The 18,639-nt window shown below is 29.7% G+C and overlaps 1 protein-coding gene across 1 annotated transcript; it reads right to left on the minus strand.

Moving 5' to 3' along the window:
- Positions 1-2,940: 2,940 nt before the first annotated feature.
- Positions 2,941-4,519, minus strand: LOC108462980 (transcription factor bHLH94-like). Its single transcript, XM_017762902.2, has 3 exons — positions 3,746-4,519; positions 3,259-3,669; positions 2,941-3,161 (listed from the first exon to the last, which is right to left on the minus strand). Exons 1-3 carry the CDS (start codon positions 4,181-4,183, stop codon positions 3,066-3,068), a joined length of 945 nt encoding a protein of 314 aa, XP_017618391.1. The 5' UTR covers positions 4,184-4,519; the 3' UTR covers positions 2,941-3,065.
- Positions 4,520-18,639: the final 14,120 nt, after the last annotated feature.

The raw sequence follows: 18,639 nt of genomic DNA on the forward strand, positions 1-18,639 counted from the left end.
AAATATTAGATGGTATAATCGATAAACAAAACAAGGTTTTGTAGTTCACCTACATGGGACTTTAGACTCCCTATTGAAAAGTGACATATATTCACAAAATTTTATAATAAAGATTGAATCTTAGTTTAATTTATCAAAATTAATATAAGATAATATGTGAATTTGTTGAAATAATAAGATTTAATAGAGGTTTTAATTCTTTAAAATAATAAATTTATGTTCTGATCCTTTAATATTTATAAAATTTTAATTTAATATTTTAAATTTTATAAAATATATAACTTAATTCCACCCCTTTAACTTTGAGCTTATGAGTTGGAAGATTTTCAAATGTATTTTATTCTTATATTTAAAGGTTTTTGAAAAGTGATGAGTATTTAAAGTGTTTTTGGTTAACTTTGTAAATAAGTTAATTTAGTGGTCCATCTGTAAAGTTAAACAGTAATAAAACATCCTCTTTAGTTCATTTTACATTCTTTTCAATCACAGTGTTGTCCATGTTTATTACTACAACTATTTTTCTTAATACCCCAAACCACCCATTTTTGCATTCACACTTAGATTATATATATATATATATATATATATTAATTCAAATTAGATCATTTAATCACATTCCTTAAAATACATTTGTGTTGCATGATTTGAAAGACACCAATATAATCAAAAAAAGGCTTTATACTATTTCTATGTTCTGCTGCGGTCTAAAAGACAATCAAAACCCCACAACATATCACCTTTTCTTTTTATTTCTCTCTTGCATTGGGATTCGACCATGAACGTCGTACAAACTTCACGGGGCCGTGATAATCCTCGATGCACAAATGATTTTGATTTGAAATTTGGTGTGAAAAAAAATAACCCATCATCGTTAATTAGGTAAAAATAATAAAATTTGGGTTCACAACAAATTTTCATCATATATAATTTTGGCTTCTAATTTACTAAGTCTAGTGTTTCATCATAAGGTTACTTTATTATTGTTTTTTAAACCAAGGTTGGAGTAAAAAGGAAAATAGGCTTTCTAAAGCTGTTTATATGACAGCCTTTGTTCTGGTACTTCACCTTTCATAAGTGGTCATAGTCTCCTTTGAACTTCTGTTGAGAAGAAAATTCTTGAAGCCAGGCTTTTCTCTCAATGGTTCTTTGAATGCTCCACTTAACTTTAATGTACTGCACAGCCAAATTAAATTATTATATAACTTGATTGTCACTTCATGATCAATCGTTTATTTTTTTTAAAGAATATTCATTACAAAAAGATTAATTACTGGTGTTGATTATAGATACCCAATCATAAATACTAGTAAGTTGCCTTGGGCCATTTATCTAACTGCTATTGTAATTTGGGTGGATTTTGCTATTGTAATTTTGGATTATGAATCATAATCACTTTAAATTATTGAAGAACAAGAAACAATATTAGTGACATTGACAAGGTTGTATCCAAAAAGTAAATAAATAAAAAGGTGGAACCATGTTAAGTTGCCCAACATCAGTCTATGACACACATTATTAGTAGGGTAAAAGAAAAGAAAGAGTAAAATTACTTCTTATAAATTTTTTTGGATTTATTTATTAACTTTGAGATGTACTCATTAAATTATTTTATATAAATTTAACTACTTACTATTATTAAAAATATTTTAATAAAAATATGATTAAAATATAAAAGTAAAACAATATTCCAAAGTTAATAGTATAATTAAATAATTATATATTTAACATGTATTTATAATAAAAAATTGTAAAACAAGAAACAAGTGAAAGAGATTGATAAAAGCAAAATATAATTATCATTGCTAGTTCAAGTGGTAGTGCAATTACCCTTAAGTATACTATATGCTATAAGGCATGAATTCAAATCCCACCAAAAACAAATGTTAATATTTTCTTGATGGGTGAACTTTATGTGTCCGCATGCTTTGTCTTATTAAGCACTTGATAGATGCTTTCACGTCAAACTCCGTCAATAAGGCCTTAGCCTAATGTCAAGGTTAAGGCTTGAGAACTTTAAGATAGTTTTGAGTATCATTTTGTCTAAATCATGTGTAGGTTCTGAGCTAATATCAATTTTGGTTTATGTCTCACTATATGTGAACTTTGTATATATTTATTTTGGTATAAATATGGATATATTGTGATTATCTGCCTAATCTTGTTTTTATAATGATTCTGGTTATAGTTATTTGGATATATTTTTGAAATTGAAATTATAATTATATTATAATTTCAAAACAAACTTGAAAGAACTAATAATTTTTTTATTTTAATTGGAACTTATTAAATATAAAGCTTGAAAAAAAATTAACTAGTAAAGGATAAAAAGTGTTATTCCATATAAAATTTATTTATTAATTTTAGAGGTTGTAGATGTTTTTTTTTTTTTTTGGGGGTAAGTAGGTATTCTCAAATCATATGAATAAGCAAATTTTCATCAAGCCTAATGGGATTCGAATAATTTCCTTCTTAGTATTATAGAATAAAGTTAGAATTGACTTATCTTTTGTTATGGTTGGTGTATTATATGCACTTATTGGAGATGAAGATATTATTATTAATACGAAAGATGTGAGTTCAAGTATGTTAAAATATATTATCTTATTAATTATAAATTAGGAAAGAATTATACTCTTAATCTCACAAATAATCAAATAAAAAATACTTTTAAAATTATAAATTAGGAAAGGATTATACTCTTAATCTCACAAAGAATCAAATAAAAAAATACTTTTAAACTTTTTCATTATTCCTACCAACCACATCAATAAAAAACATAAAAGGAAAAATAAAATAAAATTGGTTTATTTGAAAATTACATGATTCTTGGGAAACCAACAGAAGCTTTTTCTAATACAGCTCATGGTAAATTGGCCTACAACAAACTACAGTACTAAAAGAAATTGGAGAGAGAGAGGATTAGTGGCAAATATTAAGCAATTTCAGGGAAACAACCCGAAGGTGAAAAAACTTTCATATAAGTAACATATGAAGGTGAAAATTAAAAAGAAAAAAAGAAAGACAAATTACAGTGGGATGGTAAATTAAAATCATGGAAATTGTTTTCAATTCAACACAGCTTCTTCTTGAATCCTACCTAACAACTGATTTACTGCTGTTGCAATATCATCCACTGAAGTCAGCTTGCAATCATCTTCTACCTGCATTTTCCAAAACCAATTTTACTAAATTTTGCTACAAGTCTACAAACTGTATATATATGTGTGTATGTATGTATCTATATATGGTATTGCTAACCTTGACACTGAGAGAATAGAGTACAGTTTGATCAACAGTTGTGACATTGAGATGGAGGATATTGAGACGCATACTATTCAAACCTGAAACCAGTTTCAAGAGCTGTGCTGGTCCCTTTTTCGACCTTATTTTGAGGTTTGCATGGCTCTCCACCATGGTAACTTCTATGTCAGCTATTGCAGATCGGGTCTCAACCATTGACTCATTCATGGGGATGGAATTATTATCACCCCGAGTCGAGCTCGTTGAATACTGTGGGAATGTGAAGAACTCACCAAAAGGCGATGAACAGCCACTATTACTCCCATTTGGTCTTTCCTTTGTTTCTTTCTTAGCACTTAACAATTGAACACAGTGCTCAAGCTCCTTCACGAAATTGATAGCTCCTCCTATAATTGAAGCTTGATCTCCCTAAATATTAACATTCTTGGTAAGCAAAAGACTTTTTAGAACATAAGGTTAAGAAAGAAAAAAAAATTAAAAATACCCTTTGAACATAAGATTCAGGCATGAGAGAACGAAGAACAGAAAGATATTCATTCATTTGTCTTCTCCTATTACGTTCAACAGCAATGTGGGTCATTCTTTGATTCTCAATCTCTTCTTTGTTTTTACGGGTCTTGAGTCGACGTCTCTTAGGACGACTAGTTGAAGTATCCAAAGCTGAAGATGATGATCCATTAACATTATTATTAGTAGCTTCATCAGGTGGTGGTGGCGGAGCCATTGAAGTTGGTGAAGAAGAAGAAGAAACCCAATAACTATCTCCGCCATTAACGAAATTATTATTAGCTTCATCAGATGTTTGATTGTGATGAGGAAAATGTATGTCTTCATAGCTCAAATTCCCTCCCAACAAGCTGTATAGATCTTTGCTGTTGTAACCAAACAAATCTTGCTGAAAAACAACAGCTTCTAGTGCCATTTTTCTTTTCTCCTTTCTCTTTCAAAAAAGAAGAAAAAAACTAAAGAAAGGGTTTATTATTATTGTTTAAATAAGATACCCAAAGGCCAAAACAAGAACAAAAAAACAAAAAGAGTTGGGGATCTTAGCCTTGAGGGGTTCAACTTTGGGGGTGGAGAAATGAGCTTTTTAAAGGCATTTGATGAACCCCAAAAGAAAAATAATAAAAACATACAAAAATATGAGAGAGAGAGAGAGAGAGAGAGAGAGAAAGCAAAGGAAAAAAGGGTATAAAAAATATCATTTTTCATTTTTGAACTTATTCGTAGGTATGAAGCCAACATGCTCTCCTCTTGTGAGCCACACTTTGTCTACCATTGGCTTAAATGATGGAAATTATTTTTTCAAGGAAAAGAAAACCTTTTCAAGAAATATATGAAAAAGACACTTTGAAATAAATAATGAAAATGATGGAAGATATTTAGGAGATTTAATTAATTTTTGGATAAAAACCCCTTTTAGAAATTATGGATAACACCTTTTTTTTTTTTTTTGTCCATAACATTCTATTAACTACTAGATCTTTTTTCTTATCACCCTATGCACATTCATCTTTGTGAACAAAATCAGGTCATGTCTAGGGAAAAAATTAGCCAATCTTATCATCTCAAAAATTTAAGGTTTTACTGCATTATATTGCAATTCTACCATTTGGCTATGTGGGTAAAGAGGGGTCTTGCCTACGTCTTGATTACGCCTCTGTTAAATATCGTCATAGTTTTATCCTACTATTATAGAGAGTGTATCGTGGAAGAGTAATGATCATGGAGCGATTCCATGCCATGACATCTCTAGACATTTTTTTTCGAACAAAATCTCTTGTAGTAATACTTTTATATCAACATATGTAGCTTAATGCAATGGGTGAAGAAATCCCACCCCAAGTTGAACCCTATTTTGTTCATCATTTTCAAGGAATGTTTTATGGGTGAAGTCTTGATTTTTGTTATTCCTTATTAAGAATAGTGATGAACATGAAGGAGGCGAAATTAGGTTGCGCGTGGAGTAGATAGAGAGGGTTTGAATTACAAGGAAGAGAGGACTTGCTCCTTGTCATTTGGTAATAATACGGTCGGACGTACGAATTACATTGATACAAGAGAAATAATAATAAAGAAATGAAATTGAAAGGCTGACATTTGCAGAGATTCTTGCCATATTTTGAAAAAAGAGGGCTAGAAAAACAACAAACGATGCCTCACACTTAACACTTCTTCATTTTAATTTTCTTTTCCTTAAGGTGTTTAGAAAGTTAGAAGGCATTGTTCGTCACCGATGACATGTGATTTTTAAATTTAAATAATTGGATCTTGTTTTTCTTTTATATATTTTTAAAATTTTACTATGTTTTTGCATTTATAATTTTTAAAAAAAAAATTAAAATATAATCTTATTTTACCACTTAAATACAATGATGTAATTAGGGGTGAGCAAAACTTGATTTGATTCAAAAAAATCGAAAAAAATTTAAATTTTGAGTTATTTGAGTTTCGAGTAGAATTTTACAATTCGAATAACAAATTGATGTAAATACCTTTTGGTTGCAATAATTTTGAAAATGAGCAAATTGGTCTCTCTCGACAAAAATTACAAAAAAAAATCAAAATATTTATAAAAATTTCAAAATTTATATTTTTAAAAATAATAATAATAAATGACTTTATGACAAATTTGACCACTAACATTTATATATTTTGTCAAAATGGCCCTAATTGTGCCGTTAAAAAAGGCAATTGGAATAAAAGAACAAAGGTTGATGGTAAAAAAAGGCTCAAAAATACAATTAGAGTCATTTTGACAAAACATGTAAACGTTAATAGCCTAAATTTGTCGTTAAGCCTAAAAAAATCTAAAGAATATATAAAAAATATAAAATTTTTAAAATTTTATAAAATAATAATTTTGGGGTTTAAATAAGTTAATTAATGATTCAAGTTTATCATATTAAAATATCTTATTATTATTATTATTATTATTATTATTATTATTATTGTTATTTTGATTTGAAATATTTTTCGAATATATATGGTTTCAAATTTATATGCTATAACATGAATTAGTTATATTGTAACAAGATTTTAATTTGACATATTTAATATTTTTTAATTTAATTCTAACAATTTCACTTGATTCGACTTGATTCAAAAAAATTCAAATCAGATTAGAATGATAAAATAAGACTCATCAACTTGAAACTTTTTTATTTGATTCAATCGAACGCTCACCGCTAAATATAATTACTCAAAACAAGTAAAGTCTCTTGAGTTGAGTTAAATTTTACAATTTGAATAACAAATTGGTGTAAATATCTTTTGGTCCCAATAATTTTGAAAATGAGCAAATTGATCTCTCTCAACAAAAATTACAAAAAAATGGCTTATGACAAATTTAACCACTAATATTTACATGTTTTGTCAAAATGACCTTAATTGTATTTTTGAGCTTTTTTTGGCAATCAACCTTTGTTTTTTTTTTTTTTCAAATTGCTTTTTCTAACAAATTTGATGAAAGCACCGTTTAAAAAATTAATGGGGATGATGCGAAATATTTTTAATGAGATGTAATTTATTACTTAGGTAACCCAATAAGATAATTACATGTGAAAATAATAAATATAAATAAATCATATATGAAACCAAAAAAAAACTCTTAATTTAAAGAAAATAAACATATAATTATCTAAAAAGGGCTCCAAAATGAATGCTTACATTTGTTCTTTGAGAGGTTTCAAAATATAATTAATAAATCAAACCTAAAGTACTAAATGTGTGCATTCTTTCAATTAGGAGTTTTTTTTTTAACTTCATGAATTATTTATTTATTTTATTATTTTCTACATGTAATTATTTTATTGGGTTATCTAAGTAATAAATTACATCTCATTAAAAATATTTCACGTATGAAATTCTACATCATCCTGTTAACTTTTTTAACGGTATTTTCATCAAATCTGTTAAAAAAGGCAAATTGAATAAAAGAACACAGGTTGATGGTCAAAAAAGGCCTAAAAATACAATTAGGGTCATTTTGACAAAACATGTAAACGTTAAAGGCCAAATTTGTCATTAAGCCTAAAAAAAATCTAAAGAATAGATGAAGAAATTTAAAATTTTAAAATATTTTAAAATTATAATTTTGGGCCTAAATAAGTTAATTAATAATTCAAGTTTATCATACTAAAATATATTATTATTATTATTTTGATTTGAAAAAGTTTTTGAATATATATGGTTTCAAATTTATGTGCTATAACATGAAATTAGTTATATTGTAACAAGATTTTAATTTGACATATTTAATTTTTAATTTAACTCTAACAATTTCATTTGATTCGACTCAATTTCATTTCATTTGACTCGATTCAAAAAAATCTTAAATCAGATTAAGATGATAAAATAGGACTCGACAACTTGATATTTTTTTATTCGATTCGATCGAATGCTAACCATTAAAATGCAATTACTTATCAAAACAAGTAAATTCAACTTAAAACCAAAATTTACAATGAAAGAAAAAAGCAAAAGATTGTATCAAAGGAAAAGAGAAAATAAATATGCATAAAAAGAAATCAAAATTTTAAATTAGTTAGTCAATGTTAAATGGACTGTCTGAAAAATGAAAATTCTAAAAAGCAAGCTTCTTTTTTGTGTGTGTGTGTGTGTTAATGGCTGCTAATTGACAATCCCATCTGGTCAAACTTTTTCATCTGATTCATGACAATAAGACTTAGCAACTTGTCTTTTTTCTCTTTTCTTTTTTTTTTTAATAAAAAATTAAAAATTGGATCAAATTTTGATGAATGTTCTTCGAAAATTATTCTCATCCAAATTTAATTTAATCAGAAAAAGTATGTATATAATCTTAGGGGTAAACAATTTCAATTTTTTTTTATTACAAAAAAAAAAAAGGAGAAAGAAAACCTAATAAACAAAAGATTAGACACAACTGGGTCTAGTTTGAGTGTGTTATAAAAAAAACATTTGTTGTTTAAGAGATACGTTGACAATTCAGTGTTAAAGAAGATTACATCTTCCTAATTTGGATTAACCTTAATTTATTTTATTCTAAGTTTTTAACCAGTTTGTGTTTGTCCTCAATACTATATGAATTAATTAGGGATTAGATGCTAACCAAAGTTTTAACTAACGACATATTGTGCCTTCGTGTATCCACCTCGTTGGTCAATACAATATTTAGATTTGATTTATTTAATTAATGGATTCCATTAGCTAATCCCTACTACCACTCTCACTTGTAATTTGGCTCTTTGCATTAAACAAACCTAGATTCCTCCTCTTCCCTTTTTTTTTCATTAATATCATCAATGTCTAAATAATGATTATGTAAGAAAATTTAATATAAGGGTAAAAACAGTTAAGCTTCTCGGGTTTAGTGTAAAATACATTTATTTTTTTATGATTTTAAGAATATTCAGTTATCCGTTCGAGTTTGAAGATAATTTTATTTAAAATCTATTTATTAAGTAAATTTTAAATAAAAAATAATTATTATCTATATATTTACTATTTTGTTTGTTTATTTTTCTATTTTTAATTATATATTTAAGTGTTATAAAATTAAATAAATTTGGTTTCTTTCATTAAAAATATGTTTGACTTTAATTAAAATTAAGTGTATCAAATTTATATTTAACTCATGTATATATTAATCTTAAAATAAAATTATTAAGTTGTTTTCATATAAATTAATTAGTTGTCATTATTTAGAAACTTCTAATGAAAAAGAAATTGATTGAAATATAAAAAGAAAAAATTATTTTATGGATCCTTCCCCTCACATCATCTTTAGTCCCTTTCGAACTATTTAATGACATTTTATTAATTTTTTTCATGTTATTAATATATAATTTTGGTAATTTTTGTACCCTGAACCTCGGGCCTCAAACCCCAAACTCAATCATTAACCCAAACCCAAACATTGTGTTTGAAGTTCAAGATTTGAATTTGGGGGTTGGAGTTTGAGATTCAAGATTTAGGGTTTGAATTCATAACTAATGGTGCTTTTAACTTAATAAAAACTATTGAATATAAAAATTTAAGATAAAAAAATAAACAGAATAATCATTAAAAATATATGGATCCTGGCTAGGAATTTTGTGGAAGGAAAAAGAAAATATGCTAAGAGAGTTTCACTCCCATTGAGAATTCCAATATGATAATTTGAATTTAGATTTATTTGAGAATCAAACAAATAAATTTTTTATTAAGAAAAGAGCATTTTATTTTTACTGTGTGATTGATCATATTTGTACAACATTCTATAAAACCTTTTATAAATCATTGTAATAAATTTATTCCTTTGGGGTAGAAAATTTGCAGAATGATGGGTACATTTACTTGACGGCATAATCTAAGTGTATAGTAGTTTGCAAATTAGTCCAAAAAGTAAATCAATAAAATTAATTAATCCAAAACAGATTTATCATATCCTTGCAAAAGGACAATAATGTACTAACACTATTATTTTTACTCTTCTTTTATAAGAAATTATTTTAACCGTTGATAAGAACAACTTTTTGTAATTTATCAAATTTTATTATCATTATTTTAACTGTGGATAAGAACAAAAAAAAAAAAAGACTCAAAATTATTTGTTATTTTATCAAAAAGTTTTTAGGTAAATTTTAACCAAATTTAGACATAGGTGACATCAACCTAATCAATTATTTAAGAATAGTATAGATTATTCGGATACTTATTCTATATATATCGGTAAGATAAATAAATTTCACAAGAAAATTTAGAATATTGTCATCAGCATATAAAGTTTTTTTATTATTTATTTCACGATATATGTTCTTTTAACATAATGTCTAAAATAATCTAGAGCCCATTCTCAACCCATAAATAGAAAGATAATATGTTTTAATGCACTCGTATCCACGCCCTCTTACATTGACAACAATGAAATTATTTTAACTTTATAAGTGAGTTAAAAGTTGTGTCTCATTTATTTATTTATTTTGCATATTAGTTAAGATTGTATGGCAATTTCTTAACCCTTGTGGAGTTCAAAAGCTCTATATTAATATATCAAATAATTGTTGTTATTATTATTAAAATTACTTGGTAATTCTGAATAACATTTTAATCTCAGTTTTAAAATAACAAATGTTTCAATTAATATAACATAAAATAATTATTTGTCACAATAATTTAAAAGAAATATAATATTTTACAATAAAACCATAAATTTAAAGTCTGGAAAATCTCCAATTAAAGAAGGGAGCGGATGGAACTTAATATCTGCTACTAAAATCAAATCAAGAAATGAAACATTATTGATAGAAATTGCTTATCATAATTGTCTTTGTTATTAATTGATAGATCAATTTCTTGTCCTTATTACCTGGCAATGCAGGGACAAGTTTCTAAAAATATTACTCCATGCTGCCAAATATATACATTTACTTAAATTTAACTCCATAAAATTCATTCTTAAATGCTAGAATCAAGAGCAATTTTGTTCTCCAACAAATTTAGAGTTAACTCAAATTAAACCTTTTCATTTATAGAATTTAAACTTGATATCTTATTTAAAAAATATTCAAAACTCTTTACCATAACAAATAGTGGGTAAGTACCCAACCGTTGAGTTAGTTAAGGCTACCTTAGGCCGGTTGCTACCATGGCAAAACCAAATGCATATATGGTATAGAACTTGGGGATTTAATGTAATATCAAGTCAAACTTGTTATCTTTTTCTTCAAAAGTCAAAATCATATATCTGCATCATCTACAAGCTACATAGCAACTAAACAAATTAATAGATTACACGATGGTTGAACTTTTGAATTCTCTTATTTCATTTATGGACGAGTTAAAGTTTCCCTTTAGATTAGGGTTTTATGCAAAAGAGAAAGAGAAAGCTCAATCAAATGCATGCATACTATGCCCCGTTCCGAAGGGAGTCGGTAAGAGACATTAAAATCACTGGGGGCCATTGGTTAGCCCATTTTGGTCATATCTAGGGTTTGAACAAATGCCATTCCATTGATTTGGTTCCATGAATGCATACATATTATATATCTATTTAGTGATAAAGGATATACCGGCGACTTTGTCAGTATCCGGTCAAGGCTTAAATGAATAAAGGAAAAAAAAAAGAAAAAAAAGAAGAAGAGGCAGATTTTTCAAAGGATTTGGATTTTGTTGTTGCCTGAGATAATTTTTTACCCTAAAAACACCTCCCATTTCTCATCTCTGGTTTTAGGGTTTGTCCCTTAATTTAACTTATTACAGCAAGGGGACACTCTTGTATAACAGCTCATATCCTCCTTTAATTAAACCAACCTTAGTAGTGTAAATATATATAATATTTAATTCCCTTACCCTTAGGCTTGGCCACATGTGTAGAGTTTTTTTTTTTAATTATTATAAAAAGAGCAGCGTTCATGCATTTTTCTTAATGAATGCATTAGCTGGTAGGTCTAGAATATATATAATATTTGAGTAGAAGAAAAGCCTGGAAGTGATCTGTTCCAAAATTGAGCATGTAATCATATATGTTGGGAACTGATACAAATTACAAAGCCCATAATTAGTATTTTTAATCATTCATGAATAGTATACATGTGTGTCACTGTGAGTACTATTTAGATATATTTACTTGTAATTTTACTTATACTCTCTTAACCCGTAAACTTTGAAAATGTATAAAAAACATGCATTGCCATATGAATTAAGTACTTGTAAGAGAGGTAGTTGAAGTTTTAAAATGATACAGATAAGGCGAAAACTTTTTAATGATATGATCCCTACAAAGTTGATATTACTTTTTGCATTATTAGCAGTGTCCAACACCATTGCACTTTATGTCAAATAAAATTTTGATTAAGGTGCACCTGGCTGCCCCCCTTGAGATGACTTTCATACCGTATTTTATTTTATATGTTCTTTAGTTCTCCTTTTTCCATACTAAAAATTTTCAACTGTGGAAAAAGGAATCAATAGCCTTCATACATATAATTGGAAGTCTTAAAAGCATGCAAAGGCTATCTAAGAAATAGTTTGATCAACAAGATTTGGGTATAGGTACATTCTTAACTTTAAAAATAATATTAATAGAAGGGTACGTAATCTCGAACTCCAAATATGAATTATAAAATAAATATTGTTATACCTTTTTCGATCTGGGACATGTGGTAACTCCGCAAACTACTTGAAAAATGCCTCTTCGTTTGCTACTAGTCAATTAGTCACCAATAGACCAGACGGCCTGATTCCAACCTTCTGTCTTCCCCAAAAGGGTCCTGGTCGACCATCCCTATGAGACAGCCACATGCTTTCTATGGAAAGTCTTCACTTGACACTCGCTCTTCTGTTCAGAATGCGGCTCTTTAGGTCATCAAATCCCACAAAAGCTTAATTACTCTACACCGTGATTCAAAAGAAATGACAAAATGCATCATATCACAAACATCCTTCCCATGCATCCTACAAAAACATGATAGCAGACCCACCACGTTAACGCCACCAAATACAGAACTTCCTCTATAAATACCCTAATGTGATGAAGACAGGATCAACCCTAAAGCACTCAAGCCTCCTTTCTATCCTCAACATACTCCTTTGCAACTCCAATCTCCTTGTTCATTTACTTCCTCCGACTCTTCACCTCAACTAAATGAATCGGCCTCTACTAGCACTATCACATCCTCTTTTGCATCTCCTCCCTCGTTGGTATCCAACATCAACATATATGATGAATGTTAAAAAAAAAAAATTCTTTTTGACATTGAATTCATTTGTCTCTTCGGCGCATCACATTGGTGACTTTTCCAATACAATGTTTCTTCCGCTAATTACATAGTATTTTCAAGAACTTGAGGGAGCAGACCTAACAAAAGAATTAATTTGATAAAAAAAAAACCCAATCAATTAAATGGCAAACTTTGAAACGATTTTCAAACATGAAAAGTTGTCTAATTAAATTCCAAAAGCAAACACATGGGAAGTTTTCATTTCCTTGGCTGCCCAATGTTCCCCCCCCCCCCCCCTTCTCTCTTCCTTTATGAAACAACGTTTTTTACTTGAAATACTGTGCAAAACACAAGTTTCCAACAAAAGTTAATGATTACACAACGCATTCTCTCCCCAGCTGTCTTGTAATATATATATATATATATATATATATATATATATATATTGTGTGTCGTGGGGATTAGCTAGAGATAAGAGGAAAGAAGAAGGGATATTGCTTTAGCTTTACTTCATGTGAAAAAACACAAGGATATTCGGAAGATGGAGAGTGATGAAGACTCATTTTGCTTTTTAATTCTTTCTTCAAGTGAAAAAGCACCACTCGATTTTTTGTGGGGTCTCAATGATTTGTAATTTTATTCTCTCTTCACTACTTAAGTGCTTATATTAGATCAGAACAATTGAAAAAAATTCAGATTTGATATCACAATCTATAATTTTATAGATGATAGATAATAATACATTATTAAAAATAAAATAAAATGAATTTAATTTTAAAATCAGTAATGATGCATGATGATCAAGTTCAATAACAATGCATCCAACTATACATTATTAGTACATTAAATATTATATAATATATTATTATTTTAAATTAATTATCAAGAATTGAATCTAGATTCTTAAAATATGATATTTATCATATTGTGACAAGTTGAAAAATATAATGAATTTTTCAAACCTCTAAATAGATTTAATTATAGTAACTTTTTATGTGTTTAACCGATGAAATAATCCATAAAACTCCAAAATATTTTTTCTCAATGCAATTTAGCAAAATAATTCTCTTAAATGAATTAATTAAGATAGTTGCATTGAATCAAATTCATACATGTATCTTCATTACAATTAGAGAAAAAACAAAGAAAATCGATATATATAGAGAGAGTGTGTGCTACAATCCTTACCTACCTACCAAGCTACCCTACCCAAATATACCATGGCATTGATTCATTATTATGAATCATTAAACACCAAAAAAATGTTTCATTCACTTCCAATCAAATTCTTCTCAAGGCTGTTTGGGTATTTTATATCTCTCAAATGCATGCGGACCAATGACTTCTTTTTGCTACGGCATCATAATTAATCTCTCGCTGTGTCTCAACCTTCAATTGCATGTGTTCCTTTTTGCTATTGCACTGTGAAGTCATGATCCCACCACCCCCCTCAAAAAAAAAAAACTCATATTTAAGAAATAACTTTCCAAAACTCTTTATGACTATGTTAGTCGCAATGTGAAAAATGTAAAGTAAAAAAGAATCACAAAAGAAAACATGAAGATCACATCAAATATATAAAATATATCATTACATATAACACTCATATTTAAGAAGGGTTGACCAAGACAATTGGTCAAGGAAAAATATATAAAAAAATGACTACCCTTAGAAATGGCTTGTTGTGCAAGTCAGAAAACAGATCCCAACGTCTCTGATAATGTAACATCTCAAAAATCCGTCTTAGAAGAAATCACGTTTTGGAACTAAAAGAGGTCATCCCTCGATTTGAGTTTAGACTTTGGAAATTCTTGACAAGTAAATTGGTTTAGTTTAGTGGTCAAATGTTCTGGGCACGTGTGTAAGGTTTTGGGTTTGAATCCTGTTTCTGGAAATTTTGTCATTTTGCTTAAACCTTTACCTTTGAATGTTGGTTTATAAGTTAAACTCAATCAATTAATGTCAAGAATGAGCCTGCTAGTTTACTGGTTAAGTTTTCGTATTTTGTTTGGTCCTGTGTTCGAATCTTGGCTTGTGTATTAGGGAATGTTTTATTTTTGCATTTTGGTGGATGGTAGTTAGTCGATTGGATATTTAAAACCTTCCAAAAACCTTCGGTGAAGTTTCTACATCTTTTTGCCCTTTTTCTTCCTACCATATTTCTTCTGTCATTCATTCCCGATACTTAGTCCTTCATTTTGGCTTCTTCCTTTCAAAGTGACAATTCATTTTGTTACGTTGTGTTGCGCTGATTCTGTACGAGATCTGACTTATCTTTGTAGTTCAATTCATTGACTGATAAGTTCGATTTAAAGTTTTGGTGTCGAAAGTTCTTCAACATAACTGTGATTTTGGAATGTTAGTTTTTAGCTATTTGACTGCGAATTAATCAGTTTTATGGGCAATTGCTTGTCGTTTAGGGACAGGAATTCATCCTTGTTGCTCCTGCATAGAGTCCATATCAGGTGGGTGCCGAAACCCCTATTTTTATGCATTTTTAGTCATAAAAAATGGGACTATCGATACCACACTGCCAGGGATATGGGCGTGTGCCCAGGCCGTGTGAGCTACACGGACAAAGACATGGGCATGTGTTTAGTCCATGTAACTCACTATTTACGCTTTAGAACCACATGGCTAGGGACATGGGCATGTGCCTAGGCCGTGTAAGCCACACAGGAAAGGACATGGGCGTGTGTCCAGGCTATACAACTCACTGTTTATGATTTAGAACCACACGGATGTGTGCCTAAGTCGTGACATGGGTAAGGACATGGGCATATGTCTAGGCCGTGTAGCATATGAATAGGATCGAAATCTTATTTTAGAGGCCGTGAGTGTTGTCTAGCATAAGCACTGGCCTCCATAATGTATTTATGATCTGAATTTGATTGTAAGAGGACTGTCTGATGCTCTAAGACTGATATATAGATGATATATGCTATATCTAAATGTGTTAGACTGATGATGAATAACTTGTGATCTGTACATATATTTGTTATGATTGAACCTAAGTGAGTAGGATCCGTCAGAACGTAATGTGCTATTATCTATGTGTACGAATTATCAGGTACGATCTGTATACTGTTAAGTTTGTTGGTATGCCTTTGCGTTGCTCTTTTGATGAAGAGTATGTGATATTTGGACATGTTTGACTGATTGTTACTAATTCTGATTTATAACTGTGCATGTGACTACATGGCAAATTTGATATGGCTCATTGAGGTTTGATGAGTCTGTTTTACAAAACATAGACTCCCATATTTACTGGTTCTGTTATTGAGAAATAGCATAACTTACATGCTTATTACTCTAATTTTGCATAAGCATGCCATGACACATTGCATAGGACTTAGGTGAAGTAAAAGGAGGAAGTTTCTGGAAGTTTAATAATCTACATTATCTAGTGGTTTATCCACACTTTTGTTCCGAAAGTTTGACTATACTATAGTGGCTTGACCACATATCTGTTCTGATAGTTTATCTACGATTCTTATGGCAATGTCCATGTTTGTCTTTTGGTGTGATTTGGAAGGACGAGTTTTGGGTAATTCTATTTGGTGCGTAGCGGAGTTGGGTAGGAAATTTCTAAAAATTTGTATTATGTTTTCCTGAAAAATACTACATCTACATAAACATACATGCTCTATTTTGCCCTGTTCTATTCTGTTTTGCTCTGCTCCGTTCTATTTTGCTCTTCTCAGTATTGCTTTGCTCTATTCCATCATGTTCTGTTCTGCTCTATTCGGTTCTGTTCTGTTTGAATTGCGATGTTCTACTCTGTTCTGTTTTGCTTTGTTTTGTAGTACTACCTTCGTTAAAACCTCTGTAATACTCTAGATCTGTTCTGTACTGGCTAGAAAACTGTTATCAAATATTTGCGTTACTATGATTTATATATTACGTTCTGTTTTTTTGTATTTGAGTTTGGTTATATGCAATGCTTGGTAAATCACCCTTTTTCTTACTTTTATTTGTTAAGAAGACATCTGATTTAGGATCGGACGCATGCGAGAGCTTAGATTTTTACCCTGAGTTAACTACAGTTTAATCCTTTAAATTTGTAATCTGTTTTGGACTTATCTTATTTTTTTTTTCTTTTTATAATCTCGTCAGTATCTGCCAAGTATAAAATGAAACTAAAAAATCATCTAAATCGACTAAAATGAATTTCTGGTTTTTAAAGTTAAAACTCTGAAACGAAGTACACTTTTACTACAATGGTGTAACTCGTCCAGATTCGGTTTAAACTTCTAGGTCGAGTTTAGGGTGTTACATTTAGTGGTATCAGTGTCAAGTTTGTAAAACCCAGGTTGTGGTTTTTGGGTTCAAAACTCTTCCTGAAAAATATTTTAAGTAAATGAAACTTCTGACTGACTTCGAGATATAAGGTTTTAGAAAAAAAAGTTTGTTCAGATTTTGATTATTTTCGAGTCTGTAAACAGAGCATCTAAGATTTCAATGCCGATTTGTAAGCATTTCTACTTTAGCTATGTTAAATCAGCTAATATATGCTGTAGTGTTTGATTACTCTATTCTAGTTAAAATTATGAAAACTCCGTGAAAACCTCTGCTAAAAATTTAGACTTAAGATTGTTGATAAACCTAAATTAACTCATAAAATCTATGAAATTGTAAATTGGTATACTAAGTATAGGTAGTCCCAATCATCGAGCAACTCAATTCGAGTCCCCAGCTCGGGGCACTAAGCCCAACATGAGAATATACGAATCTATAAGGATGCTCAAATTTAAGGGGATAGTTAGGAACTGTAGGCACTGCTGTGCCCGGGTTGTGTTAAGTGATTAGCAAGGGTTAATGACACCTAACTTGAATCTGTGGGTCAAGGGTCTGCGTTTGAATGACTCCGGACTATAAGAGGAGTATGAGAGTCATTGATCGGAGTCCATGGTCTAAGGATTCTTAGTGATTTTGTAATGTGTTACTATGGTAATTTGCGTGAATAAATAAAAATTTGTTAGAAATATTGTTCCTTTTTTGTATTAAATTTGAGTTGCGCAGCGACAGCGTGGTGGTTTGTATGAATAGGGACTATATATGTTTTGCAGTTTAGGTACTGATGAGATTGTGGGTATTTTGAAAGTTGTAACATCCCAAAAACCAACTTAAAAAGAAATTCCATTTTGGAACCAAAAGATGTCATCCCTCTGTTTAAGTTTAGACTTTGAAAATTCTTGACAGGTAAATTGGTTTGGTTCAGTGATCAAGTGTTCTAGGTATGTCTGGGAGGTTTAGAGTTCGAATCCTATTTCTAGAAATTTTGTCATTTTACGTAAACCCTTACCTTTAAATGTTGGTTTATAAGTTAAACTTAGTCAATTAATGTCAAGAATGAGCCTGCTAGTTTATTGGTTAAGCTTTGGTATTCTGTTTGGTCCTGTTTTCGAATCCTGGCTTGTGTATTAGGGAATGTTTTATTTTTGCATTTCGGCGGGTGGTAGTTAGAGGTGTGCATGGCGGGCTACTGGACCACCAAGGCCCGCCTTAAATGTGGGAGGTTTGGGCAAAAATATAGGCCGGAAAATGGGCTTGGACAAAAAATAAGGCCTGTTTAAAAATGGGCCGGGCCTCGTAAGATATTTTTAGCAGTCCCTACCGAATTCACTAAAGGACAAAAAATCGCATATTTTTTTTTATTTTTGAATGTTATTTTCTTGTTGTTTTCTCCATATTT

The sequence above is a fragment of the Gossypium arboreum genome, chromosome 11 (genome assembly GCF_025698485.1).
Source record: "Gossypium arboreum isolate Shixiya-1 chromosome 11, ASM2569848v2, whole genome shotgun sequence".
NCBI lineage: Eukaryota > Viridiplantae > Streptophyta > Magnoliopsida > Malvales > Malvaceae > Gossypium > Gossypium arboreum.

Bases quoted from the DNA above. Each gene is read 5' to 3' on its own strand.
- LOC108462980 (XM_017762902.2), bottom strand. From the start codon at position 4,183: ATGGCACTAGAAGCTGTTGTTTTTCAGCAAGATTTGTTTGGTTACAAC. The intron at 3,670-3,745 runs GTATTTTTAATT...GTTAATATTTAG, and splicing joins CTGAATCTTATGTTCAAAGG to GGAGATCAAGCTTCAATTAT. The intron at 3,162-3,258 runs GTTAGCAATACC...TGGAAAATGCAG, and splicing joins TCTATTCTCTCAGTGTCAAG to GTAGAAGATGATTGCAAGCT.